Source organism: Pezoporus occidentalis, unplaced genomic scaffold (genome assembly GCF_034315485.1).
Source record: "Pezoporus occidentalis ecotype Australia unplaced genomic scaffold, CSIRO_AGI_Poc_V1 ctg64, whole genome shotgun sequence".
NCBI lineage: Eukaryota > Metazoa > Chordata > Aves > Psittaciformes > Psittacidae > Pezoporus > Pezoporus occidentalis.
The window spans coordinates 1646544-1672623 of record NW_026915987.1 but is presented as its reverse complement, the minus strand read 5'-3'; the positions used below and the strand labels follow the sequence as shown (position 1 = coordinate 1672623).

At 50.6% G+C, this 26080-nt stretch overlaps 1 protein-coding gene across 7 annotated transcripts in view; it reads right to left on the bottom strand.

Moving 5' to 3' along the window:
- ASTN2 (astrotactin 2) overlaps positions 1-26080 on the bottom strand; it is a 344763-nt gene that overhangs the window by 222339 nt on the left and 96344 nt on the right. For 6 of the 7 annotated variants that reach the window (XM_062640264.1, XM_062640262.1, XM_062640269.1 and 3 more), the window contains 2 exons: positions 9616-9765; positions 2003-2110 (listed from right to left, as the gene is read on the bottom strand). In XM_062640264.1, coding sequence (XP_062496248.1) covers positions 2003-2110; positions 9616-9765 — 258 coding nt within the window. Of the gene's footprint in view, positions 1-2002; positions 2111-9615; positions 9766-13605; positions 13775-26080 lie in introns of those variants that run through there. The other variant, XM_062640268.1, reaches the window with a different exon arrangement.

The following is a 26080-nucleotide window of genomic DNA, read 5'->3' as shown; positions in this document are numbered from 1 at the left end:
CTTTCTATTTGCCCTACCAGAAAGCTTAAACAAACAACCCAAAGCCACTGTGTATGTCAATAAGAATATCTTTGTACCCGGCATCCAGCACGAGTGTGTGTTTCCAGAGACTGTCAGAGCACTTGACCTCACAGGGAATGGAGTCAAGGCAGTGTGAAAGCAAAGATTTATCTGCTTTCCATTAAAACACAGTTTTCCACACCGTGCTCATGCTCCATCTCTCCCTTCCCTAGTGGCAGCTGAAAACACCCTCAAACTTCAGGGGCTTTTCCAAAGCATTCAAGGACTTTACGTTAGAATAACTCACTGATAAAACTGCTTCAGCACTGGGGATTTCTCCCCTGCACCGGTGACCTCCCAGGACCATTTCTTTTGTCCCTCTTTGCAACGCAAACCAATTTCCTCCTCCTCTCGCACATCATTTCCCCCTTACTGCAGCTCTGTTTGTTCTGCGACAGGTAACTTTAACTCGGGAATTCTCTGCTTTTCATCAAAGGCTCATTTGAAACTTGGTGAGAACGTCTCCTGGTTCTAAACCCCATGGCAGAGCGCTAACACAACTGAATAGCCTGCCTTCCAGCAGGAATAGACGCAACGCACCCCTGCGCACGTGTGCTTATTCCCATGTGCAATCAAGCTGATCAGAGGTGTTGAGGTAATTTCACATTCAAATAAACACATTGAGAGCATTTATCAGAATGCCTCATCATTGAAACAAATGGGGCCGTGTTGCTGCAGCAGGCACAGGCATCTCTCTGACGTGCTGAGCTCTGCCTGCCTTAACACAGAAAACAAACGGAGGGAGCAAACCCACTGTGCGGTTCTTAAATTGCTTCCCAACATCGTTGTTTCCTCACAGGGGTTTGTCAAATGCAGCTGCAAATCTTGCTCCATCCTCCACTAAAGAGCTCGGACTGAGGGTCCTGAACAAAAGGGCTCCGGTGTGATGTGACCAGATTAAACAGGTTGGACGGGGTTTGGAGCAACCTGCTCTCATGCAATGCATCTCTGCCGATGGCAGGGGTTGGAACTGGATGAGCTTTAAGGTCCCTTTCAACCCAAACCAGTCTGGGGTTCTGTGATTCTGTGAAATGCGGACACTAATGTCAATGTGAGGATGGGGCTTGTTTCTCACAACAAAGTCTGAAGGGACTCCTGTCTACAAATCCCTGTCCCAACCCTCGTTTTGGATTTGCTCCTTTTAATTGCCTTTGTGTGCAGAGGAAGGTAGGAAACACGGGGCAGAAAACAGGAGTTTGGAGCAAGGAATTGCCAATGCCTATCCCTGAGAGCTGCACTGGCACCAGGACAGTGACTGACACAGTCACCATCCACCAGTGCAGCTTCAGGCAAGTGCCAGGGCATGTGTAATGTAACTGATAGTAGAAACAATCAAAGAAACCCAGAACCTCAGCAACATCACCAGGAAATGCTGTTTATGGCTCATGCATGGTGCTGCATCACACGAAGAGCACATCTTGGGATGTCCTTACCTCTACAGACTGGTATTGTGGTCTTTACCTAGATTCATAGAATCACTGAATCATAGAATCATGAAATCAACCAGGTTGGAAAAGCCCTTTAAGCTCACCCAGTCCAACCCTTACCCCAGCCCTGCCAAGGCCACCACTAACCCATGGCACTGAGGCCTCGTCTCCACGCTGTGTGAACACTTGCAGGGACGGTGACTGCAGCCCTGCCCTGGGCAGCCTGTTCCAATGCCTGAGCACCCTCTGGGGCAGGAATTGTTCCTCAGCTCCATCTAAACCTGCTCTGGTGCAGCTTGAGGCCGTTTCCTCTTGTCCCATCCTTTGTTCCTTGGGAGCAGAGCCCAGCCCCTCCTGGCTCCATCCTCCTGTCAGGCACTTGTAGGCAGCCATCAGGTCGTCCCCCACCCGAGCCTTCTCCACTGTTCACACAGTATCAGACAGCATCACCACTGCACAACCACTTTCGTCCTCTTACACCAACATATCTCACCAGTGCCTATGTCATTCTGTACCTTTGCTTCGCCTCCGGCTCCGGTACTGCTCGGTGTAGAAGGTTAGCTGGGTTTCATCGTCTGCTTCTGAGCCAGAGTTTCCTTTGGCACGTCCAAACCCAATCCCACCTGCAAGCAAAGAAACAGCTCTGTCAGCTGGGATGCACAGCAGCAGGGAAGAGCTGGGAGCATCTCGGCAGAGCTGCTGGGTTTGGCCATTATCCGGTGCTCTCAGCCTGGGAGCTCTGCTTGGGATCACCAGAAATGACCAGGGGCTTTTGTCACTTGTGATGTCACTGCTTCCTTATCAAGGACCAAGACCCCGTGGTGCCATTTGTGATGTGAACATAAGATGCTGTCTACCCCAGGCATGCATTGCAATGCATTGACAAAGAAAACCTCTGAATGCAGAAGCTGTTCTCTCCAACGATACCCACATGGTCAAGAACTGTGAATTTTAGGAGTTTGCTTCAAAGCAAACCCAGCAGAGACAAGTGGTACAGGGGGAATACAGCACTCAGATCCCCTCTGCATGGCGAGGGTCCCTTTCCACCCCTAGCACCCACATTAGCCCATCAGTTCCACCAGCTTGCCCTGATGGCCAGCAGATGTACCCCTGCCATAACAAGAAGCAGGGTTGTGCCATGGTTCACTTGGCATCTCCCTCCTGGAGCTGGAGATGATGTGGGATGCTGGAGAACCCTGGCTCGCTTCAGCTACAGGACCCACCAAGGAGTGCTAAAGACACTTAAAAAGCGATACAGACTCTAACTGGCAGAAGTCCTTCAATCCTTGCAGAGTTTAAAGCAAAGAGGCCTCTGGGGGTTGACAGTGGTCCTTTAAACTGCCATTAAAATATTTTACTGGTTTTAAAAAATCCTTTATTCTAGGCAGAAGCACAATTTCCCCACTTCTTGGCAGGAGAACAGAAAATGAGCAGCGCCTTCTGCCCTCTCAAATCCTTAATCACCGCAATGAGAGGTGGCTGGCAGGAGCCAGAGGGACACCGGGAGCTCGGCACGTGGCTCCTGCCCCATCCATGCCCCGACCTGGCTGTGCAGGGACCTCAAAGTGGGTCATAACCAGGGGGGGTGGGAAGAGGCTCCACCAGCTCCTTCCCACCTGAAAGCAGCAGGAGTAATCAGTGCTTGCACACAGCAGCTTGAACATGGATCTGGGGGGTTTGCAGACTCACACCTCAAACAATAACCCACCATCAGCCCCTCTTCAGACCCCCTTAATGGCAAGCATCCAATGCCATGGTACACCCGCACCCAGGGACTGGGGTTTTGAAGGACACAGCAGAGCGGTAAAACCAATCAGGCTTCACATCAGCGAGGAAAATCTTAATTAACCTGGGCTTCTAATGCAGGCCCTTGGGCAACCAGCCAGGGCTGCAGCTCTGCTGCACCTCCCCTTCTCCCCCCAGCCCCTGGGCTCTTCTGCTTCTGGCATTGCCCAGGGCTGGGAGACAGACAGCAGCTATGGAAGGGTTTTCCTCCTGGAGCTTGGCCCAGGAGAAGGATGTGGGCACTGCCTATGCAGGCAGAACATGGTACATCCCTCTGCCACCTACCCACGAGCCAGACCTGGTCCTTTTAGTGCAGGCAGATGGCTGGGGGTGGACAGAAGCAGTGACCTCAGGTGCTTGTTCTGCTCTTGCAGCCCACCGAGGTGACCAAGCAGCCGGCGCAGGCAGCAGCCCCCCCTGGCCCCTCCACGTGTATTTGCCGGCTGCGTCTCGGTGATGGATGGAGCTGACATGTTAAATTACTCAGGCTGGATGTCTTCAGAGAGCTTGTGACAGCAATATTGCATTTTCTGATTACCCAGCACTGCGCAGGACGTATAAATACAGGAGAGCTGGGACACCCGGTACAGGTCCCCAGCCCACAGTGGAAACATCTCTTCTGACCCAACACGCAGTGGCAGAGGTCAGCCTGGAAACATGAGCCCAGGGCAGAGAAGAGGCTGCGAGGGGATGTGCTTTTACCCCTTTTTGCTATCAAAGATGCTAGAACACATCTTGCTGATAGTTCTTGAGGGGGCAGAGCTCAGTTGAGGCAGCCTATAGGATGCAGGAGCACTGATCCTGCCATGAACCTGACTTCATGTTTAACTGTCTCCAAAATGCAGCTGAAACATCTTTGATATGCTCACGCTTGGAGCAATACCTCCTGCAGCAGCTCCAGTCATTGGCCTGGCTGCTCCCTGGGACATGGGGCCAGGGATGCTCACAATAGAGCTGAGGATGCTCATGATGGGGATGAGGATGCTTGCAGCAGAGAGCACCCACATGCAGCTGCCAGTGGGGATGAACAGGAAGAGCATCCCTCAAAGCCAAGCAGCCCTGCCCTGTCAGCACTCCTTTTTTCTTTAAAAAGGGAGAAAACAACCAAGTAATAGAAAACAGACCCTAATCACCTTGATTGCAAAGAGATGCTTAAAAGAGGCCACAAAACCAGCAACTTGGCAGGGCTGGGTATCCATAACACACCAGCAGCTCTGTGCAGTGGCTGCCCCAAGGAGTTACATCCCCTTTACACCCAGTTTACTGCTGCTATTTAGATTTGAGGAAAAGCAAATCTCCCCCTTCTTGCTCTCATCCCCGCCTCCTGCCCCACCACCTTAGGGACCGGCTGTGGGTGAGGAGGGGGAGCTCAAGGAAGATGCTCTCATTTCTAATCCTGTTTGCAGATTTACAAGCTCGTTAATCCGCTCAAGTAGCTCAGAGCTCAGCGCCGGGGCAGGATGCTCCTTCTGAGCATGCATTAATTTAGTGGGGAGCAAGGAGGGTGCCAAGGCAAACACCTCTCTCATGGTGTAATTAAAGATGGTAGAGTTAATGCCAAATGGGGGCATAAAACTCAGGCACTGGAGGCTCTGCTGTCCCCAAAGACTTGTTGTTAGCTCAAGCTACTTGTACTTCCTTTTCTTTTAAAGGTGCATTTTTGTCATTAGGAAGAAAAAGCAAACTTGACATTTTAAATCCCTTCCCCAAAGCCAGGAGGTTAACAGGGAAACAACCGTGGATGCAAAACAAATCAAACCCAAGGTAAAATAAAGAAGGAAGTAACAGCAGCTATTTGGATAACTCCTGTCTGAAGCCAGGTTGACCTCAGATGCTTAATCCCTCCGAGGTGACTGTTAAAAGAGAAGTGGGAGCTTGTATTTGTCCCGTGGTGACACATCCGTCCATGCACGCTTCTGCCCTGCCATCACAGCCTCAGTCGCAATGGAAAAGGGTTTTCTGCACCCCTTCCACCTGGAAAAGGCCAAATCCTGCACACACACAACACTAAAGGCTCACAACCTCCTGTCTGACTGTGTTCACCTCCACACTCGCTTGCCCCATGCTATTCAGTCTCTGTTGTGTTCAACAAGCCCCTCTGCTCCCAGGCTTCCCAGTGAAGACCAGATCAGAGGTCCTCTCCCCACCTAGGTGCAGAGCTATACAATTGGTTAAAAGGAGAAGATAAAGGAAACAAGCCCTTGAAAATGAAATCCTCTGCTCTGGTTTGTCACCGCAGCAGGGTGTGCATGCACACATACCGGCTTCAGCTGCTGAGGACTCTCTCCACATTGATCTCCCCTTTTCCTTCTGCCTCTGCCCATAGAACTGCACCAGGGTGGGTGATGCAACAATCAGGTGGTGGCCCCACGCCTTCCACTATGGAAAACTGGGATCCCACTGATCCCCAAGGACAGGCTTTGCACAGCTGTGAAGGGGTTTATTCTCACCGAGGAGCTGGCCATGATGCTTTGGTGAGGTGAAAGCTCCTGGTTGAACCTCAAATAAACCTCATCAGCAAAACACGATGCTCCACAGGCACCAGGACAGAGGGATGGGGTGAGGCAGGAGGTATTGTCCTGGCACAAACATGGACCAGGGGTGAGCCCAGCCAAGCCGTGGTTCCCCTCCCTAGTGTGACTTTGGGTGACTTATGGCACAGCCACGACCTCTAAACCACAAGAAGCTGCAGCCCTGATGAACAGCGCATCCTGCCTCCAGCACCAGGATCTATTAATGGCTTATTTCTTCTCAAAGCCAGGGTGCTTTTAAAGGCCTACCCCAGGAGAGGGCACCAGACCCCCTCTCTGCAAACCGGCCTCCCCCAAGGCCACCTCCCAGCACTGCACCCCGACATCCCACCAGCTCTTGGGATGGGTACGCAGGGTGGTCCAGCCAAACCCGCATCCTCCATCCCTGCACCACTCCCTGCCCCACAATCACTTCCCAGTGTAAGCCCCGCTCCAATGCAGCCGGGTTGGGATGCTCCAGGTACGAGCCTGGCTGCATTTTGGGAACCAGTAAATCCAGACTTTCTCTGATGCAGCATCCTTCCCTCCTGCCCTGCCATCCCTCAACAGAGATCCAGCCCATCCCTCCTGCACCTCGGCTCTTACAATCCTCACTCTCCCTCTATTATTTATAAGCTCTAAATGCACTTCACTGGTGAGAATGTTTGGGGAACAAGTTTGTATGAAAAAGGAGTTAGGGAAAATAAATGGTATTATAAATGGAGAGGGTGGTGTGTATTTTTGTTTTTTTTTTTCTAAAGTCGTTCTTACCACCTTTTCCAGGGCTGTTAGAACCACTTAGCACAGAATCACATTTAATGACAAGCAATAGGCAGCAGTTTAAACACACTTAGTGCAGGGAAGTGAAGCAAGGCAATGTTTATCCCAGATTTGTTTGTGTTGGGCTGGGGCAGCGGGTTGGGTTGGTTCCTGGTTTGGTTTATCCTTTCCATAAAGGATTCACTCCACTCCTTTATGGAATGCACAGTTCCTTCAGGGAGAGCGCTCCAGCTGCAGGGCTCTGATGAGGTTAAACATTAATTAAATCAAACCAAGAGAAAATAATTACACACATGCATCCATCAGGCCGCCTTGTCACTACCCAGTAACAAAGTTGGATGCAAACTCCATCAGCGGAACTGTCAGGCAGCTCTTAGGAGGAAATAAATGCATCCCAAATGGACAATTTCCTTTAGGGGGAGGAAAAAAAACAAACCCACCATGGATTGCAAAGGATTAATGAGGCAAAGGGTTTGTGTTTGCAAAGGGATGTAAAATGCAAACATCGGGAGTGGTGATACCATTGTTTAACCTTAATGTCCCATACCACTCCAAAGCTGGGCTGTGAAGACAAAATGTCCAGCACGGGAGAGGGGAAAGAAGTGGATATGGCCTCAAAAAGAAATGTAAAGCAAAGAGGATGGGATGCGGCTGTGGAGAGTGAGATCTGTGCTGGAGACCCTGGAACTGGCCTGGTTTTGGGGGGTTGCTCACTGATTTTTCTGATGATGGAAACCTTAAAATCTTCTAGGGCGTGCTAGTGAAGGCTCCCATAAGTGGACACACGCAAGGTCACACTCCCCTCCTGAAGTCCATGGGGTACCTTATGCCTTGGGCAAGGAAGGGCAGACACAGCTCCCCAGCATCTCTTATGGCACATGCAACCATCCACGAAGGAGCTGCAGGAGGAGCAGAGCCCCACAGAAACTGCAGTAGGTTGGACACCAACACCACGGAGACCCATCCTGCTCCCCGTGCAGATAAGGACCAACCACAACAGCATGTTCCCAGCTAACCCGAGCCCTTCCCTTGCACCCATCCTATTTACATATACCAGAACTCAGCTCTGTAGCACGGGGTGCACTGAGACACCCCCACCTTCCATGCAGCACCTTTGAGACCACTGCACCCAGCTCAGGACAGAAGCAGCTTGAGGTACCACTGCCCAGCTCCTCCCCATCACCTCCCTTCACCTGCATCTTGTCCCCAAGGGCTCTGGTGTCCTGTATCCACTAATTCCTGTGGTCACTAATGGGCAGAGGGATCCGCAGAGCAGCAGTGATGGGGCAAAGGCTGCGAAGACCCTGCTCCATGGCATGCTCTGGATGGGAATTTGCAGGGAGGCAAGGAAGCACCAGCCAGGGAGGTGGGAGATGGAGGGTGCATGTCCTCAGATATGGGCCAAGCCAGGCTGCTCCCATGCAGCCGGGCATCGTGTCTCCTCCTAAACCTGGCTCCAAGGCTGAACTGATTTGCTTCATTAGTGACCAAGTTCAAAAGGGAAACAAAACCAACAGCGACTGAGCCTGGAGCAGGGAATCAAGGAAACCTCCCTGCACAGCACCCCCCACACAGGCACAGCAAACCCCAGCTCTGTGTGTTTGAATAACTACCAGAAAACAAACCAAATCATTTAAACCAGTTAAAGACGCAGAGCATTTTCTTCACGCAAAGTGAATAATTTATAGGCAGAGCTATGATAAAAAAAAAAAAGCCCTTTCCAGCCTGTATTGCAGGAAAATGTATCCAGAAGAAAAGATCACGTTTCAGACTCATAAATAAATGAAAACCAAAGCCAACAGTAAATAGGAGCATTTTCCTTCCCAGCTCCCAGTGCTGCCACAGAGACCCGCAGTGTGATGGTCAAGGGACCCTCCGGCCCATCATCCCTGGAGGGACCCCAGTGCCTCCTCCCCAGCTGGAAATGTGGACCCAAAACCCCTGCACAGCCTCAGCGCTCACCACCTAACCCACAGCCATCACCCTTCTGAGCAGGGGTAGCAATAGGAGGAGGCAGTTTACATGCTGTGAGGCAACGCAAGGAGCAAATCTTGTTCTCAAGGCTGTTTTAGCCAGCATCCTCCTGTTGTTTTGGTGTAGCTGGCAATGCTACATATAGAAGTCATAGTGTGTATATATATACAGTTATATGTACTATAGTGTATATATATAGTATATATGCTATATAATATAGTTATATACAGTTATAGAATAGCTACATATAGAAGTTATGCTTTTGCATGGTACAGCCTTCAGAACCATGGATGCGGCTTCCTTTGTGACCCAGCATCCTCCTGTTGTTTTGGTGTAGCTGGCAATGCTACATATAGAAGTCATAGTGTGTATATATATACAGTTATATGTACTATATAGTATATATGCTATATAATATAGTTATATACAGTTATAGAATAGCTACATATAGAAGTTATGCTTTTGCATGGTACAGCCTTCAGAACCATGGATGCGGCTTCCTTTGTGACCCAGCATCCTCCTGTTGTTTTGGTGTAGCTGGCAATGCTACATATAGAAGTCATAGTGTGTATATATATACAGTTATATGTACTATATAGTATATATATAGTATATATGCTATATAATATAGTTATATACAGTTATAGAATAGCTACATATAGAAGTTATGCTTTTGCATGGTACAGCCTTCAGAACCATGGATGCTGCTTCCTTTGTGACCCCTAGAATAAAGGCCAAAAATCCCTAATTACTGGGAACAAGTGGAAAGATGAGATGTCCCAGTGATGCGAGTTACGGCCAAAATGAATTTCACCCCTTCCTCCAAAACAGAAGCTTGCCAAGAAACCATATTTGACTCCCACCAAACCTCACTTAGCTGGGGCAGCTGACAGGAGCCCTGGATACACCCCGTGAGGACACACAAGGTGAACTCATTCCCAAGCACCTCCACCAGACCCCCCAGAGGATGCTGCATGGGGTTTACCCCTCTTCACCCCATCACTGAGGAGCTCCTGCCTTCCTCCTTTGGATGTGGCCAAACCCAGGTCATGGAGAACATGGAGATCTCATCCTCCTACCTCGTGGCCGGCTCCGGCGTTTCCGTCTCCCCACGGACGTGCTGCGCAGCGCGGGCTGGAGCTGCCCGATCTCTATGGGTGTGTTGGTGCGGAAGCTCTCCTTGAACTTCTGCATCAGGGACTCCACCGTCTCCTGCGTCACCTCGGGAACTGCAACACCACCAGAAGGATGTGGTTAGAAGAGGACCATGTCCCCACTGCCCATATAACCCCAGAGCCAAGCCCTGGGGCAGGAGCTCTGCCAAGAACCCCAGCATCATCCACAAGGATTCATCCAGAGCTTTCCAAGTGTTACCAAAGGCAGAGAACTCAGACAATTGTGAGTTTACAGTAATAGCATTTCTGCTTTCTGGCATTTAGGGTTATTCCTTGCCTCTTCCCCATGTGCACCCATGGAACTTGGAGCATCCTTATCCCTTAACCACACAGGAACACCTGGGCACTGAGCTGGCTTCAGGTTGGGTCTAACTGTGCCCCGGAGCTGGGAGCTGCACCCCAGGCTCAGCAGCTTTCGGGGGGTCAGGTATTCCCTGGCAGGCAAATCTGGGATCAGGGAGCAATGGGCAAGACTGGGATGGGAGCCAAGTGAAGGATGCACAGCCAGTTCAGGCATGCTCTGAGAGGTGCAGCAGGAATCCTGGGGGCCTTCCAGGTGCAGCACAGGAAACATCTTGCTGCAATACCCCAGGGCACATCACAGCTCACTGATATTTAAGTAGCTCCCCTCCTTGTTCTCACATACCCTCTTATCCAGTAAGGCTAAAACCCTTCCAGGATTGTCCTATGAAACTCAGCAGGATGCGCAGTTACAGGAAACCATGAAACCGTTCACAAAGAGCAAAGGTGAAACTCAGGATCAAAGGTTTGTCCTCCTGCAGGCCACAGAGGTCTCCCAGGTTTAACAAATGCCTTGGCCTCTGTCAGCTCCTACAGCACACTCATTAGCAGAACACAACCCTGTTTCCATTGCCAGAGTCACGGAGTCCATCCGAGCTCCTGAGGCTCCCCCCTGCACACAGCATCCCCATGGCAGGGATCACCAGCCCTACAGCCACCCATCCTGCTCGGAGTAGTGAGCACTTTGGAGCTCCCAGCCTGGCAGGAGTTACAGGTTGAGCAGCACCCCACCACATCCCCCAGCTCCAGAGACACATCACATCTGTACAGAGCTATTCAGGCACCCGGTGAGCTCAGGGTGCGTAACTGCTCCGGACCATGGACTCTAATTCCCTTCACAGTGTGGTGCAGGGGACATTTTGGTGTGAAATGAGAAGCTGGCCATGCAGGACAAGGCATCTGTAATCCTAGACAAGGACTGGACTGTGGGCTCCTCCAGCAGTCATCCCATGCTGCAGGCAGTGCATGGAACAGCTCCCCCTTCCTTCTTCCCAAATCCCAAAGGCAATGCCTTCAGCCTGAGGGGTTGAGAGCCTTTAGACCACCCCAGAGTGCTCTTCTACCCCACAGGCTGCAGAGAAGGTACCAAAATCTGTCAAGGCCATTGTGAAAGGGAGCAGCAAAGAGCATATTGGTGCAGGCGCATCTGGAAGGCTCAGGAGAGGAGCCATCCACCCAGCACTGGCGATGGATGGATGAGCAATGAGGATCAAACCCACTGCCTGCATAAGCACTGATGGTGGGAACCATTCTGGGAGAGCTCCAGAGACAGGGTGGCCTCAGGGACCAGTTCTGCTCCAGCTTCCAATTATTCAACACCAGGCTCACCCAGATCAAAGGCAGAGCTCCCCAAAGCCCCCTTACATTTATAGCAGGCACAGCTGGATCCTGCAGTGCCTATGCTCCAGCAAGCAGCACAAAGGGGAGTATTTCAAGAGCAGGGAAAGGCCTCTGAAGAGCATCGTCTACTCCCACCCTGACAGCACAACCCCTCTCATAGGGCTCTGCTGAGGCACTGGGGAAGGATGCAGCACATCTCAGCACCCCATCACTGTGTTTGTGGGGGAAAGCCTGTCCTTGCAGCTCCTTCATCATCCGGGAGCAAGCAGAGCAGGGCCTCCCTGGGAACAGATGGCAAGTGATTTGAACCTCGGGGCTGTGCAATATATAGTGTGTGCAAGTGGAGCGGGGAGCTCGGGAACCGCGCGGCTGAGGCTTAGTTACCGAAAGGAGGCAAGAAGGAGAGCAAGGGAGGAGGAGGAGGGGGCCATGCCTTCAGCAAGCAATGAAACGTGGTGAGGTCACGGCTCTCTCATGCTCCTTGCTTGGCTGATGGGAGTAATCAGCACCACGGTGATCGTACCTCATCTGAGCACCACGTCCTGGCGCAGCCATACAGAGGCATCTGCTCACGTGCTTCTCAGTGGAGCAAACAGCAAAAGCAGGGGGGGAGCATAGCCTATGTGGGGAGAGGGTCCCTGTGGCTGTTGGCTATTTGTGATGATGCTCAGACACCTCCTAAAGGAATGGGAGCAGAAAGATGCATCTCAGTGCTCTGCACAGCTCGTGCACCAGCAAGGTGCTGGCTTCTCCGTGCCCCTGAACATCAGGGTTTGGAGCAATGAAAGAAAAAAGCAAAAAGAATAAAAGAGAAGGAAACGACAAGAAGAGAAAAGAAAACGTCCTTGTCGACACAGCATCAGCAAGGGGAGATGAACATGGCCAGCATGGAAAAAACCCTCGCTGACAAATGAAAGCAGCTGGGCTTGAACTGAATGAGCATCAGGGGTCAAGGATGAAGGGAGGACCCTTCATCCACTGCCAACAGTGACAAAAGGGAGGCAGAAGAAAGCAATGCAGCATAACATGGTGAGAGATGGTTGGTGGGACCCTTCTGACTATGGGAATGTCTGTTCATATGCATAAGACACAGTGCACTGCACACCGCTACCTGAGCTTCCCCACAGGCTGAGCCTGGACAGCCAGGGATAGGAGCCCACCACACACCCAGACCAATGCCTCCATGGGCAGCACACAACCACGTGGCAAACACAACTTCATGCACACCCAGAGCACACATGCCCAGCATTCCTGTCTGCCTTCTCTTGTCCAGAAAAGGATGCAAAAATCACTACCATGGGAGAGGCAGTCACAGAATCCCAGCCTGGTTTGGGTTGGAAGGGACCGTAAAGCTCATCCAGTTCCAACCCCTGCCACAGGCAGGGACCCCTTCCACTAGAGCAGCTTGCTCCAAGCCCCTGTGTCCAACCTGGCCTTGAACACTGCCAGGGATGGGGCAGCCACAGCTTCTCTGGGCACCCTGTGCCAGCGCCTCAGCACCCTCACAGGGAAGAGCTTCTGCCTAAGAGCTCATCTCAGTCTCCCCTCTGGCAGGTTAAAGCCATTCCCCTTGGCCTGTCCCTACAGGCCCTTGTCCAAAGTCCCTCTCCAGCTTTCCTGCAGCCCCTTCAGGCACTGGAGCTGCTCTCAGGTCTCCCCTTCAGGAGCCTTCTCTTCTCCAGGCTGACCCAGCCCAGCTCTCTCAGCCTGGCTCCAGAGCAGAGCTGCTCCAGCCTTCACAGCATCCTTGTGGCTTCCTCTGGACTCACTCCAACAGCTCCACATTCTTCTTATGTTGCCCTTAATCTACTTTAACTATTGGTCAGCCCTTAAACGGTCAGACATTTGGACTAGATGACTGTTACAGGTCTCTTCCAACTGAATGAATCTATTCTACATACCTCAGCTCTGTCCTGCAACACCCACTTGGGCTGTATGTGCCAAGCATGGGCTCAGCCAGCAGCTCCCAGCACCGCTGTTCTCCCCACACACTGCTCTCACATCATCAGTGCCTGGGCACCAGCTCCTCTCAACAACCACCCCAACACGACACGGTTCTGGAGGTGATAGGACCATCCTCTCCTTGAGCAAAGCTTGCCAATCTGCCTTCTCCCCCCATCCCCTGTTTCCAGGAGATAAATCCATCAGGGTTAGTGAGCTCGCACCGTCATCACCACACTGAGCTTCTCCAGCCTGGCAGAGGTGGTGAGATCCACCTCGACGCTTGGCACAACGCTATGATCTCAAACTCACCCCATCCTATAGTGAGAGCCTTCGGCAGCACAACCACCCCAGGAAGAAGCTGAAGCAGAGGCATCACGCGGCTCTTCGGCCTCCTCAAAATGAGCTTCCATCTCCGGCAGCGATTTAAGGATGCAGCTGAAGGTCACTGTACCTTTGTGAAGCACACGGCATGTTCCTGACATACACCTCCCTCCTGTCCACCCCCATATGCTATTTTGAAAGCGCTTTGCTCTCCTTATGGCTCCTCTATTCGTTTGCATGTCTCCCACAAAACAATTCAAACCAATAGCCTTCCGTTCTTCCTTCCCTTTCTGCTGGCACAAGCTGCAGTGGGAAAATATGTTGCTTGGCTTAAAAATTACAACAACAACACCACAAAGTCATCAACTGAACAATATGAGCAATGTTTGGGTAAAAATACATTGCGACGGAGATGGAAAACAGCAGCACTCGTTCCAACCCTCACAGGGCTGCCAGCCAGGAGGGCTGCACCTCTCCCAGGCACACGGGGTATGGGGGGGGGCTGTTTTGGGGAGATACCAACACCGGTATCTCGCCAGCTTCAGTGGCCAAAACACAGTCACAGGCTGGAAGAGCGCAACCACACACAACCTGTACCCACAGCCTGTATTTGAGACACGCACTGGTTGCGTGCCTCCACCTCCGCTGGTTGCATTTTGATGGTGCCTCCTCCATCCCAAGGGTCCAGCTCAAAGGATAAGGAACTGAAAACCCCTTTGACTGTGCAACCTGTTTTGAGCCAGCTAAGGCAGGTGGTGATGGAAGTGCCCTGCAGCTCTTGGAGACAACCCTCAGCTTTGGTGGGTTATTTTAGGGCCTTCAGACCTGGACTTGGAGGACCCCAATGGAGCAGCCGTATCATGTACTGGAGAGCTGCCTTCAGTCTAAGCCAATGCTCCTGCATCCTGCAGAGACCCTATATCCCATTTGATGCTGCACCAGACCACGGCAGGGCAAAGGAAGGGCAGCAGCTACTCCCCAAACCATTCTCAACATCTCATGCTCTCATTGGGTGGTTGAGAGGGCTGGACAGCCCCAGGGCTCAGTTTTTGTGGCTTATTAAAACAGAGCCCTCAGCTTAAAGTCTGTAAAGGTGCCAGCTTCCCCAGGCCTTCCAGTCTTTGGTGTCTGGCTTTAAGTTTCAGTCCCTGGAGCCACAGCCATCCCTGTCCTCCTCACACAACATCTGCAGGAAGAAGACTGGAAAGGCAACAGCAGCTCCTATTTGAGCTTCCTACTCCGGGTATGGGTATTAAAACATCTTTTTGAAAATACAGGGTTTTAAGCATCTGATTTTCCCATCCCTTTCTGATTCTGAGTGTCAGAGGGCAAGTTATCGATTCCTCAACATTACCAGGGCTCCCAGAGGTTTGCAGAGAGGAGTAACTTGCAGAGCAGCTCAAGAGCTGCTCGACTGAACACGGTGCTTCACTGAAATCAAAGTGTTTCACAAGGACTTATCAAACTCAATCAAGGATTAAACAGAAAAGCTGGGGCTCAATTAGAAGTCAAGGTCAATGGGATTTTTACCTACTGACCTGCATTCATGGCTGCATCCATGGCCATGTGTAAGACCCACTGCCCTCATCTCACACACTAGCTCTTCTCCAGGACTCTCTCCTGCCCTCTCACCACCTGCTTCCAGTATTCTGATAATCCACCTTTTCCTAGGCACATGGTAAGTGCTTTCCTAGGAATCCCTGACCTAAAGGTTTAATGATTCCTCATGTCCATAATGCATCACGTGAACACGTATGTGTAAACACAGTTTCATAACATTATAATCATTCCCTCCAAACCAAACCTCTGAGTTTCAATAAGCTCTTCCAGACGTGCCTGGATCGATATCTTGGAAATTTCTATTCAATGAAGTATCTGAAGACATTGACTTTGTGATACTATTTGGGATGAGCATAAATTTCACAATACTGGAAGTTTTCCACATGGTGGAAAGCCTGTTTTCTCACCAGCTCTAAATAATAGGTGTTTGCTGCTTTCCGAAGCATGAAATAAGGTGTTTGTTCCGAAACTGGGATGTGGGCTGATTTTCAACAGTGCCACCCTGAAGGTACTAAGCTCCAGAAAGCAGAGAGCGTTACTAGCATAAAATTAGGCAATTACACCGAAGCCTGTGTGGAGACAGTGGGACAGCTTCACATGTATTGGGATGAAAACACATCCGGAGAGCAACATCCTGCCACGCAGCACGGTGAACAGGGCAAAGACAGGAGAAATACTCAGAACTTCACTGCTCCATCTCTTTCTCCAGCCACCAAACCCCTTTACCACCTCTCAAGCAAGACAGCCTGTCCCCATCAGTCCTTTGCTCTCCACCATTCTATATCATACGCCATGTGGAGGCCCACCATGTCCAGAAAACACTGGGAGACTGCTGGCTGAATGACACAACTAAGTCACAAGACATGTATTTATAAATATATATATACATATATATATATAAAAATCAAACCAAAGCACAAATTACCACATACCATTACATCAGGGGACCAAGCACCTCCTGCAACGCACGCATCTCCAAGCCATCCTCAGGTGAACCCATCAGGGTAAACCAACAGCATGAGGGGAGATCAATGTCTCTCCAAGAAGCTCTCTTACACAGAGGGGTTTCAGATGCAGCATCAGAGGGATAAGGGAACCAGGGAGCATTTGGAAAACAAGCTTGTATTTAATCTCTTTTCTTTCCTGGCCTTTCTTGTTGAATTTCAAAATAGAAAATGCATACTTTTTTTAACATCGGTATTAACGCACAGCTATTAATACATTAATAGGTTATTATGTACATTAATAAATCTCTCGCTATAAAAAGGTTTTTATATATAAACCTGATTGTAATTGCAAATTGGAGGGGGAGGGAAGCAGAAGAAGAAATAAAGTTTTATTCAAGATGTCTCCTTTGAAAGAAACTGAACAAATGTACTTTCCTCCTTCACATATTCATGAGCTCACTGCTTCCCTAGCCCGTTCTCCACCACCCTCAGCTCCGGGCTCGGAGCCAGCACGGTCCTTATCTGGTACAAGGCAGGGAAAAAAAAAGCCCTGATAGGATCAGAAGTTTTCAGTAGTTTAACAAATCTGGGGGAAAAAAAAAGAGTCTCCATTGGTTTTAATAAAGCTTGGGGCACGTGACAGGGAAGGGGGGGGTGATGCAGAGATGCGGGTGTGCACATGGTAGCAGGATAGAGACGTGTTGGCTCAGCATCTCACAGTGAGGACGGCAGGGTACCCCTCAACCCATCCGACCATGCACCCACTCTTTGCTTTCCTCTTTATTGCAAAGCTTTGTTGGTCCCCCACATCTAAGGCCAGGCTGGATGTGGTTCTGAGCAACCTGCTCTTTGCAGGGGACTGGAACTGGATGACCTTTAAAGGTCCCTTCCAACCTAAACTACTCTATGATCCCATGATCTATACAGAGCAGGAGATACCCGCAGCTCCTGTCCTTGCTGCAGCCCAGTGAGAGCAGGGCCCAGGGGAATGCCCATCCAAATGGGAAGAGGCATTCAGAGCCAGAGCCCCCACAGCAGCACCCTCCCAGCACCGCCTGCCCTGACCCTTCCTCATCCTCTCTCCAGTCACGCCGCTCCATCGCTTCCCAGCTAATTGCCTCCACTCATGTGTGCAAACTAACCGTTTACTAGGAAATGCCACAGAATGTTAATTTCATTCCAAACGCACTTCCAGAGTTTTATGGGAGGAAATGAAGAAGCATTGTATTAATAGCAGCATTTGCAACTCCAACCACAGCTCCGTCGACAGAGGCTGTGAGTTACCCATCTCCATGCGCTTTCCCTGCCTTTCTACCTTCCTCCTTCCCTTTTCCCCCAGCCACACTCCTGGCTTCCCATGCTGGTGATTAAGATAATACAATATAATTACAAACGCATTGTGAAAGAGCAAACGCTTCAGAGCCACGGTCCAACAGTCCCTGCTTCTGCCTCACGTCTTTAAGCATCTTTTGGGTCTCTGCACTTCATGGGCTGCTGCCCATGGGTTTGACCTCCCCAGGAGCTGTTTCTGACTGGGAAACCCTCAGCTTTTCCATGGGGCAGAGTTGTCTAGCACACCCCTCCCCTGGCATGTACAGAGCATTAATCCCTCCATGGTGTTTCTCCTTCAAGGAAAAGTCTTTGGGTCCATCAAGCTTACCTCACCTTCCCCTGCCCCAGCACTAAGGTCCAGACCATCAGAGACTTTGTCTCCCATCTTCTCCACCCTAATAAAACCCTTACATTCTTTAATGAGACACCATAACTTTTTCACTTAGAGGAGCAGGCAGGATGGGCAGAGCCTCAGCACCAGCTCATGCTCCTCAAGTGATAAAGTAATTGAATAGTTCAGTAAGAACACTCTGGAGGAAGCTTCCCCATTTGGTGCTAATGGGCACATGAAGCAGCCCAAGCTAATGTTGCTTGAAGAGACAAGGGCTGAAGAGCACAGCACTGAGCTCCAGCTCACTCCCTCTGCCACACAGCCCCTACAACTCCACAAATCCAGAGGGAAAAAAGCCCCATGGTACCACCAAGGGCAGGAACAGCCCATCCCTACCTGGCTGAGGAATCGATGCTGTGGGATCAACCTGGAGGCAGCAGCACTGTGGCGTCTGTAAAGTGAATGTGAGCAAGTCCCAGCACCCCTAGGGACAGGCAGGGCAAATGTGGATGGGAAACGTGGCACATTGTCCCCTCTCCAGTCTCAACCACCACTCGATTCGCTGCTCAACAGCATGGTGCAGAACATTCATTAGTTAGAAATCAGATTTCCTTTGCCCAACAGGCAAGGTGATACCTGTTCATGGGACCAGCAACTTTGTGCCACGTGCTGGAGCAACGAGGGAGCAACATCAACCCACGTGAGAAGGGCAAACCACTAAAACCCCATATTGCAATGGGGCCAAGGAGCTTCAGCTCTACCACCCCTACCATGGCACAGACCAGCCATCTCCCACACCAGGAAGCACACAGATCCAGGCAGGAAATACAGAGCTTAGAGCCAGTTTGCTGGCTCAGAAGAAGACCTGGAGCTGAGGGAACACATGGGGACCCTGGGGTATCAAACGCATACCTCTTCCAAACCACGCAGATGTGAGGCTGAGCACATCCAGACCCTGCAGGACCCGGTGGGTGAGCCTCAGCAAGTGCTGTAAGTCAGTGGGGCTGTCAGGAAGGATTGATTTGAAGCACTTCCTTAATAAGTTTCCTCTCCTGCTGGTCCTTTGGGTAGGTCACTGCCTTATGATAAATGGGGCTGGAAGGTGCCTGCAGACCTCGTGCCTGGCCTCGATCCATCTTCCTTTGGAGCCAGCTGACAAAATGAACTGTCTCTATGCTGTAGGCAGGTGAAACACAGCTGACAGGAAGAGGACATGCAAACAGAAGGAAGAGCTGGCACTGGAGCTGCCCTCCCTGCTCTCCTTCCCATAAAACTCACAAGCCTTGGATGGACTGATAAGGAGAATATAGAATCATAGAACGGTTTGGGTTGGAAGGGACCTTCAAAGGCCATCTAGTTCCAATACCCCTCCAATGAGCAGGGACATCTTCAACTAGAACATCTCACACATTCAGACCGAGAGACCCACAACGCTGCTCAAAGCCAAACTGAAGAAGTGCTGAGCACCATGGACTGAGACAAACCCATCACTCTCACACAGGAGGCAGGATCTGGAGCAACCTCAGCTCTGAGCCACACATCCCAGGGGCTGCCCAAGTGCTCTCTAGCATCTCTATTTCCAGCTGAAACAGGGAACATTGGAGCTGTTCTCCTTCATCCCAGATCCCATTCTTTTTCCTGGCTAGCCTGACTTCAGAAACTGATGGCAGTGTTCTGCTCCACACTGACACCATTGAAGAACCAGCCCTGAGCAGGGATGAAGCTATCCCTCTGCACTGCACACAAGGGAGCTGCAAGATGCAACCCAGCACAGAAAATCAGGAGAGGGAATGCCACTTGAGATCCCCCTGGGACTTCCCTGGGGAATAAACAGGCACTATATTATTTTTTAGATTTTGCATCAGGAAATAGAAAAATAGTTGAAAAAACCCACCCCATCTCAAAGCTAATCCTGGTCAACAACTGGCCTACAACCCAGCAACGCCTTAAATAATGTAGTGCTTTATCAAACATTCATAGAGATGCACAAAGTGATGAACAACGCGCCTTTATACAAATATAGGTCCTGATGGCTTGTTTTCCTTGGACAGCCAAAACTTCACAGCTTATCTGCTGTGAGCTTGTGATTTTGCCTGGATGAAAAGCACTTTGGACATCTGGGGAATCAGGGCTACTGCACATGGAGCTGCCACGATGCCTCCACCAGGCAGCCCCACAAAACCCAGTGTTAAAAGAGCTGCTGCTGATTTGAGGAGCCGCAAGTCACCTGGCTGTGGTTGGGAGAGGTGACCAAGGGCGTTTCTTCTCACATGGGATGACATTATACTGTTGGGGTGAGACCAGCCCAAGCCTTACCAAGGGGTGATTAACCAACAGGACCTCACAAAACCACCATCCCTTTAGGTATCCGAAACACCTCGCTTCCATCCCCTATGGCACCATCAAAAGCCACTTTACCATCTGCTTCTTTCCTCCTCTGTATTGTGAAATCAGTGAGCAGGATTCAGCAAAGGGAGGGGAGAAAAGGAAGTCACATCAGGCAATCCAACCTATCAGCCTTTCCTCAACAGCAATGCTGCTGTGTGCCGGGAATAGCCTTGACTGGTCTGAGAAGTTTAAGCCTTAACCAGTCATTAAGCAAGGGCAGCAAAGCACCTCCTTCAGCCAGGGGTATGCAGGACCAGAGGAGGCCACTGGTCCCCAGGAGCTTCCCCATCCCTTCTGACCCTGTGCAGGAAGCAGGAGCCACATCGGATGCGGCTCTTGTTGGGGAGACCTCCTGGACATGCTCCTGTACATCTATGCTGCTGCTTTAGGCCACTTTCTTGGTGGGGTATAAGGAAGGGGAAGCGTTTCCCACAGGAACATGAGGCCAAGAAACCATCCTTCCCTCTCCCCATATTGGTGAGGACAACGCAAACTCGAGATGGAGGCCACAAGCGCAGTGATGAGATCAAAACAACCTAAAACTGCAGCCTGGCAGCTCTCCATTTACAGCTCAGAAAGCAATTAATGTATTAGTATATTAATTATGACTGTGTTTATCTCTCTGGAAAGGAAAGCTTTTCCCTGGCAGGTATGGACCTTTCAAACCAGCATTAAAGTCAGAGCAGGCATCACCATCAAACTGAAGGACTTAACAGCATATCTGTTGTAACTGGGCCCCCTACTCCCTTTATTAATACACTCAAATCAGTCGGAATTACACACGTTGGACTTCAACCCACATCTAATGTGTCTAATAACAAGAGACACTAGCTAAGCATGTGTTTAAATGCTTTGCTGAATTGGGACCTGATTCCTACCCTGATGGGCCTCATTTTCTGTATTTTCTTTCTTTCAAGCTGAAATTCACAGCCAGGTTTCTCAGGCAGGAATTGGGGACTGCACAACCCACTTTCCACTGGCAGGCCACGTGAATATACATTTTCAAAGGTCTCTGGAAATTACACAAGGAGTTGGCAGGGATTAGAGCAGGGAAAAGCTGATCACGTACAAAGAGGGTCATGATCCCATCAGGTCACTGGAAAGAAGACAGAGCCCCAGGACACATCAGATGCTGGTCTGACGCACTGTCCCACTTTAGCCTCCAGCCCCAGCAGGTGTTAAGCCATCGTTTTATTTATTAAAGGCTCAGAAAGCCTCTGGGTAGTGCTCAGGGTGGCACTGGATCTGCCTACCCGAGTGAACGGTGGCTGCAGGTGGTGGCTCCTGGCCCTGACATTAGGGACAGCACACCCTGGCATGTGAGGGACCTCCTGCCAGCACCCACGACCCCTTGAGGCCACGGGGCTGTCAGCTCAGGGACAGCAACATCAGGCTCATCTTGCTCCCATCACCCATGGTCTCACCCTTCTTCATCAGAGAGCAACACCACCAACCCCGCTGGTATGAGGGCATTGCCTCTGGCTCACACTTGGCCTTTAAGTCTCACCTCCAAGATGCTGAGGAGCTCACTCTGTTGTAAGGAATAGCACCTCCAGGACCAGCTCAACTACTGCCCTCCTCATTCAAATCTCATCCCCCCAAATACCCCTCTCCCCAGCACCAAAACCTCAGGTCAGACCACTGCCATTCCTTCTCTTAGAGGAGTCTTCACTGGGAGGTGAAGACACTGACTGAGATGAGGCTACCAGAACAGTTGCTCCAGCATTGGTGGGTGGCATAGGAAGCCCCCTTTCTCCATCACCAGGACCCTTCCCCTGCCTGCTTTTCGCTGTCATCTCAAACCTAAGCTATCTTCCTCCCTTCCTCCCACAGTTCTGCTGGACTGCATCACCCAGAGCAGTTTGGCTGGAAGCTGGTGTAACAACAACCCCTTAATATTAGCAGTTCTCAGTGCTTCCTCATGCTGCCCTCTCTGCTGTCTGGCTCCAACTCACAGACAAGGACTGGATCATTAAGTGACATAGAATCATAGAACAGTTAGGGTTGGAAAGGACCTTAAGGTCACCCAGTTCCAACCCCCCTGCCATGGGCAGGGACACCTCACACTAAACCATGGCACCCAAGGCTCTGTCCAACCTGGCCTTGAACACTGCCAGGGATGGAGCATTCACAGCTTCCCTGGGCAACCCATTCCAGTGCCTCACCACCCTCACAGTAAAGAACTTCTGCCTTATATCCAATCTAAACTTCCCTTGTTTAAGTTTTAACCCATTACCCCTTGTCCTATCACTACAGTCCCTAATGAGTCCCTCCCCAGCATCCCTATATGACCAGGGTTACCAAAGCAAGCAGTGGCAGAAGAGCTGGATCTCCATGTCCAGGCTCACTCTAGGTGCCAGGCCATGCTGGAAAGCCTCTCGCTATCACTACAGAGAAAAAGCATTAAGAGAAACTTCAGAGGTTTACCCAAGTTAACACAGCAGGTGAGAAGAAAGTCCAGGAGGTATGAATTCAAGATGACTGCACAACCACACCTTTGATATGCCTATGGTATTAATCATCGGTACCATCGGTAATAAGTCCTGTCTCCTGTCTAGACTGGGAGGCCATACCCAGACTGCAGCGTCTCTGAAGCCAGCACAAAGGCTCTCTTCAAAAGTTCTCTTTTTGAACATGAAAGAAACAGAAAATAAAGATGGGTCCCTTTGTTGCAGGACTGGAATTGCAGATACTCGATTTTCAAGTCCGACATCTCTTCTCTCCTCAGCTTCCACCAAGCACAAGTTCTGCTTCTCACTGATCCTTAAGAGATTTGGTTTGGTGAAACCTTCTCGATAGGGAACTTGGGGGTAAGCCCAGATTCAGCCTTGCTGGGCTTTTATCTGCTGTCATTCACTAACCCCATCTCTGTGTATCCAACGCATCTCATTGCGGCTGTAGCGATGCTGCCTTCAATGGTCTGGGGACCAAACCCCCTCAAACAGCACCTGATGCACAGAAGCAAAGGGCTCCTGCTGCTGTAGGATAAAACCCTGTTGGTAAAGAAGAAAGCCAGATATATCAATAGGTAAAAGCAAGTTAGGAATTCCCAAAGGGCTGCAGCTTGAGGCCATCTGCTTGGGAAAGGCAGGAGAGCAAAACTCATCAGCTGCATGAGCTGAAAACTACACAGATCAGTGAGGACAGGCACGATGAGGACAGAGATAGTGAGGACAGAGATAAACCTGGGCAAACTCACCCAAATCGCCTCAGTCTCAGAGCACTGCACACTTGGGAACTGGGTTCCAACACAGACTGGCGTCTTCCTGGTGAAGACCAGGACCCCATACACTGCAGCCCCCACCAGCAGACCCACACTTGGCACCACACAAACCCACAACGACACAAACCCCTCTAATTGCCAGAGACAACCCAAAACAACTAGGAGACGGCATGGCCGCCATTCCACACCAGCACAAAGGGATCCTCTGGGATAATCAGGGATGCTTGGCTACTGCCTCCTTCCTCGCTCCATTTCATTTTACTATATTAATTTTAAAGAAAAAGACTATTTTTCTTCTTAAACCGCCTCGGATTTTCCTCCTGTCTAAATTCACCTGGGCTCTGAGCAATGTCACCGGGTCAGGCTGTGCTCCTGCTGCAATTCTAATTCCACCAGCTTTCCATTCTCCAGGGAGCTGGGGGGATTTTTCTTTATGTATTTTTATCCCCCAAGTCAAAAATGATTTTGCATCACAGTAATGATGTTAATGGCCCTGCACAGCGCATCCAGATTACAACTGCAGCTAGGGAGAAATAAACATCTCATCTTTGCCCTGCTGTTTATCTACCCACAGCAGAGCCCGGTATCAGGTCAGAACCTGTAATTTCATTAACTTTATCACTCAGACGTGCTTGTTGCTAGATGTCATTATTCAGTACATTGCTCCTGTGTTTTGTTTGTGCTGGGCTTCACTTCAGATGCTCTGGCACCACGCGGGAGCTGCTCGAGGTACCCGAGACTCGGGAGGGAAGTTTGGCTCTCTGATCCATGCTTCGCTTGCCCGTGATCTGCAAAACATTTGTGCTGCTCAACATTCAGGCAGGGGCTTCTCTCCCATTTTGCAAGGATGTATTTAACAGTCATCCAGTGCAATTCCCTGCCTGACCTGATACATCCAGAAGCTCCATACGAGGAAGAAAATCCCCACATTCTTCATTGTTTCCCAGCCTGGTTTGCGTTGGAAGGGACTCATCCAGCTCCAACCCCTGCCACGGGCAGGGACACCTTCCACTAGAGCAGCTTGCTCCAAGCCCCTGTGTCCCACCTGGCCTTGAACACTGCCAGGGATGGGGCAGCCACAGCTTCTCCGGGCACCCTGTGCCACTGATTTTCCTCATGGAATGGAGCCCAACAGCAGCACAGTGTGGGGGGCACAAATCCCAAGTGATGAGAAGCTCCTGCTGCCAGCACAACCTGGCACCCTGGGAATCAATCACTGCCCACACATGGGGAGAGAGCAGCGGCACAGGCATGAGGAGGACGAGCCAAAACTCTCCATCTTCATCGCATTTGCCATCCCTGGTAATTAATACTGGGAAGTGACACTTGAAAGAGCCTCTGGTGACAGCCCAGTGATGATACTGTTTGGAGCTCACTGACAAGTCCCAGCTGATGTCTTATCAACGCTGCAAGAGCAGCGAGAAGAGCTTTTCCCTTGGGTGCTCATGGACTCTGTGGGATGCGAGCACAGCTCATCACCCAGCCCCGGTGACCACACTGAAACCTGGCAGCTCCAGCCATGCACTTGGCAAAGGCTGACCCTGTCCTTCAGCTAGGGCCACGCTCCAGCATGCATCCTCCATCCACCTATAAAACTGTGCCTGAGCAGAGCTGATTTCCAGCCCCTGGGGATCTCCAGGGACACGGTGTCTGCTCACACCAACTGCAGTTCCTCCACCCCACCTGCCGCATCCCCATGGGAATCCTGGCTGCGTCTGCTGCTCCTGGGCAGTCACAGCGCCCGCATGTGCAGCACATCCACTGCCTCCCATATCCCTGTATTTACCATGGGTGTGCAAACCTGGTCAGAGTGCAAAGCCCCCAGCATGTATATTTCTAGCCTAAAACCCTACACCTGAACTACAGCCGCTTCATCCTCCGCAACCCAGGCTCCAAACAGCTTCAGAAAAGGAATAACATTATTAGCACATTCCATATTTTAACTCCTTGAGCAAAGCCTCATCCAAAAGGGAAAAATGCCCATCTAGGAGCAAGCAGACAGTGAACCGGCATGCCTTGGAAGGATCAGTCCAGGCAATGCACAAACCTGCCTCGATGCTAGATGAGCGTTTGTGAGCTCATCTCTGAGCCTGGCGTAGCCCTGGCCCCGCAGGCAGCCTGCAGCCCCAGCTTAGGGGGGATTTTCAGTCAGTATAAGAAGTTTTTTATTGCCAATTCCTGAAGCCCTCAGATGGTTTAATATTCTGCCCTAGATCTTGTTTACTATTATGTTTTGAAGAGAACTGAAATGCAGTTACTGCTGTCTTCCCCACTCACACAACTCTAAATAATTTATAGAAAAGCAAAACAAAGAAGAGAATATGAAAGAATAAAAAAGGTAGCTCAGTTACAACATATGAAGGCTTTCATTTGTTCATTCGCACTGAGCAGAGGGCTGGGGAAACATCTCTGAAGGCTAACAGACAGCCTTACACAAAGGGGGATGCCAACGGGGATGCTCAGATCAGCACTCAAGGATGACAGGTTGACCCCTGGGTACCTCTGCGTTGGTCTGAGCAACAATAACCATCATCATAACCTTATTTACAAGAGGAAAGAGTAAAAGAGCACTTCAAGTGTGGAAGAAACACAACCTCAGCCACCACTTAAGACCATTGCAAGGGCAGGGACCTGCTTTCCAGACACAACACATCTGCGCTCCTCAGAGCTGCTGTCTACTCC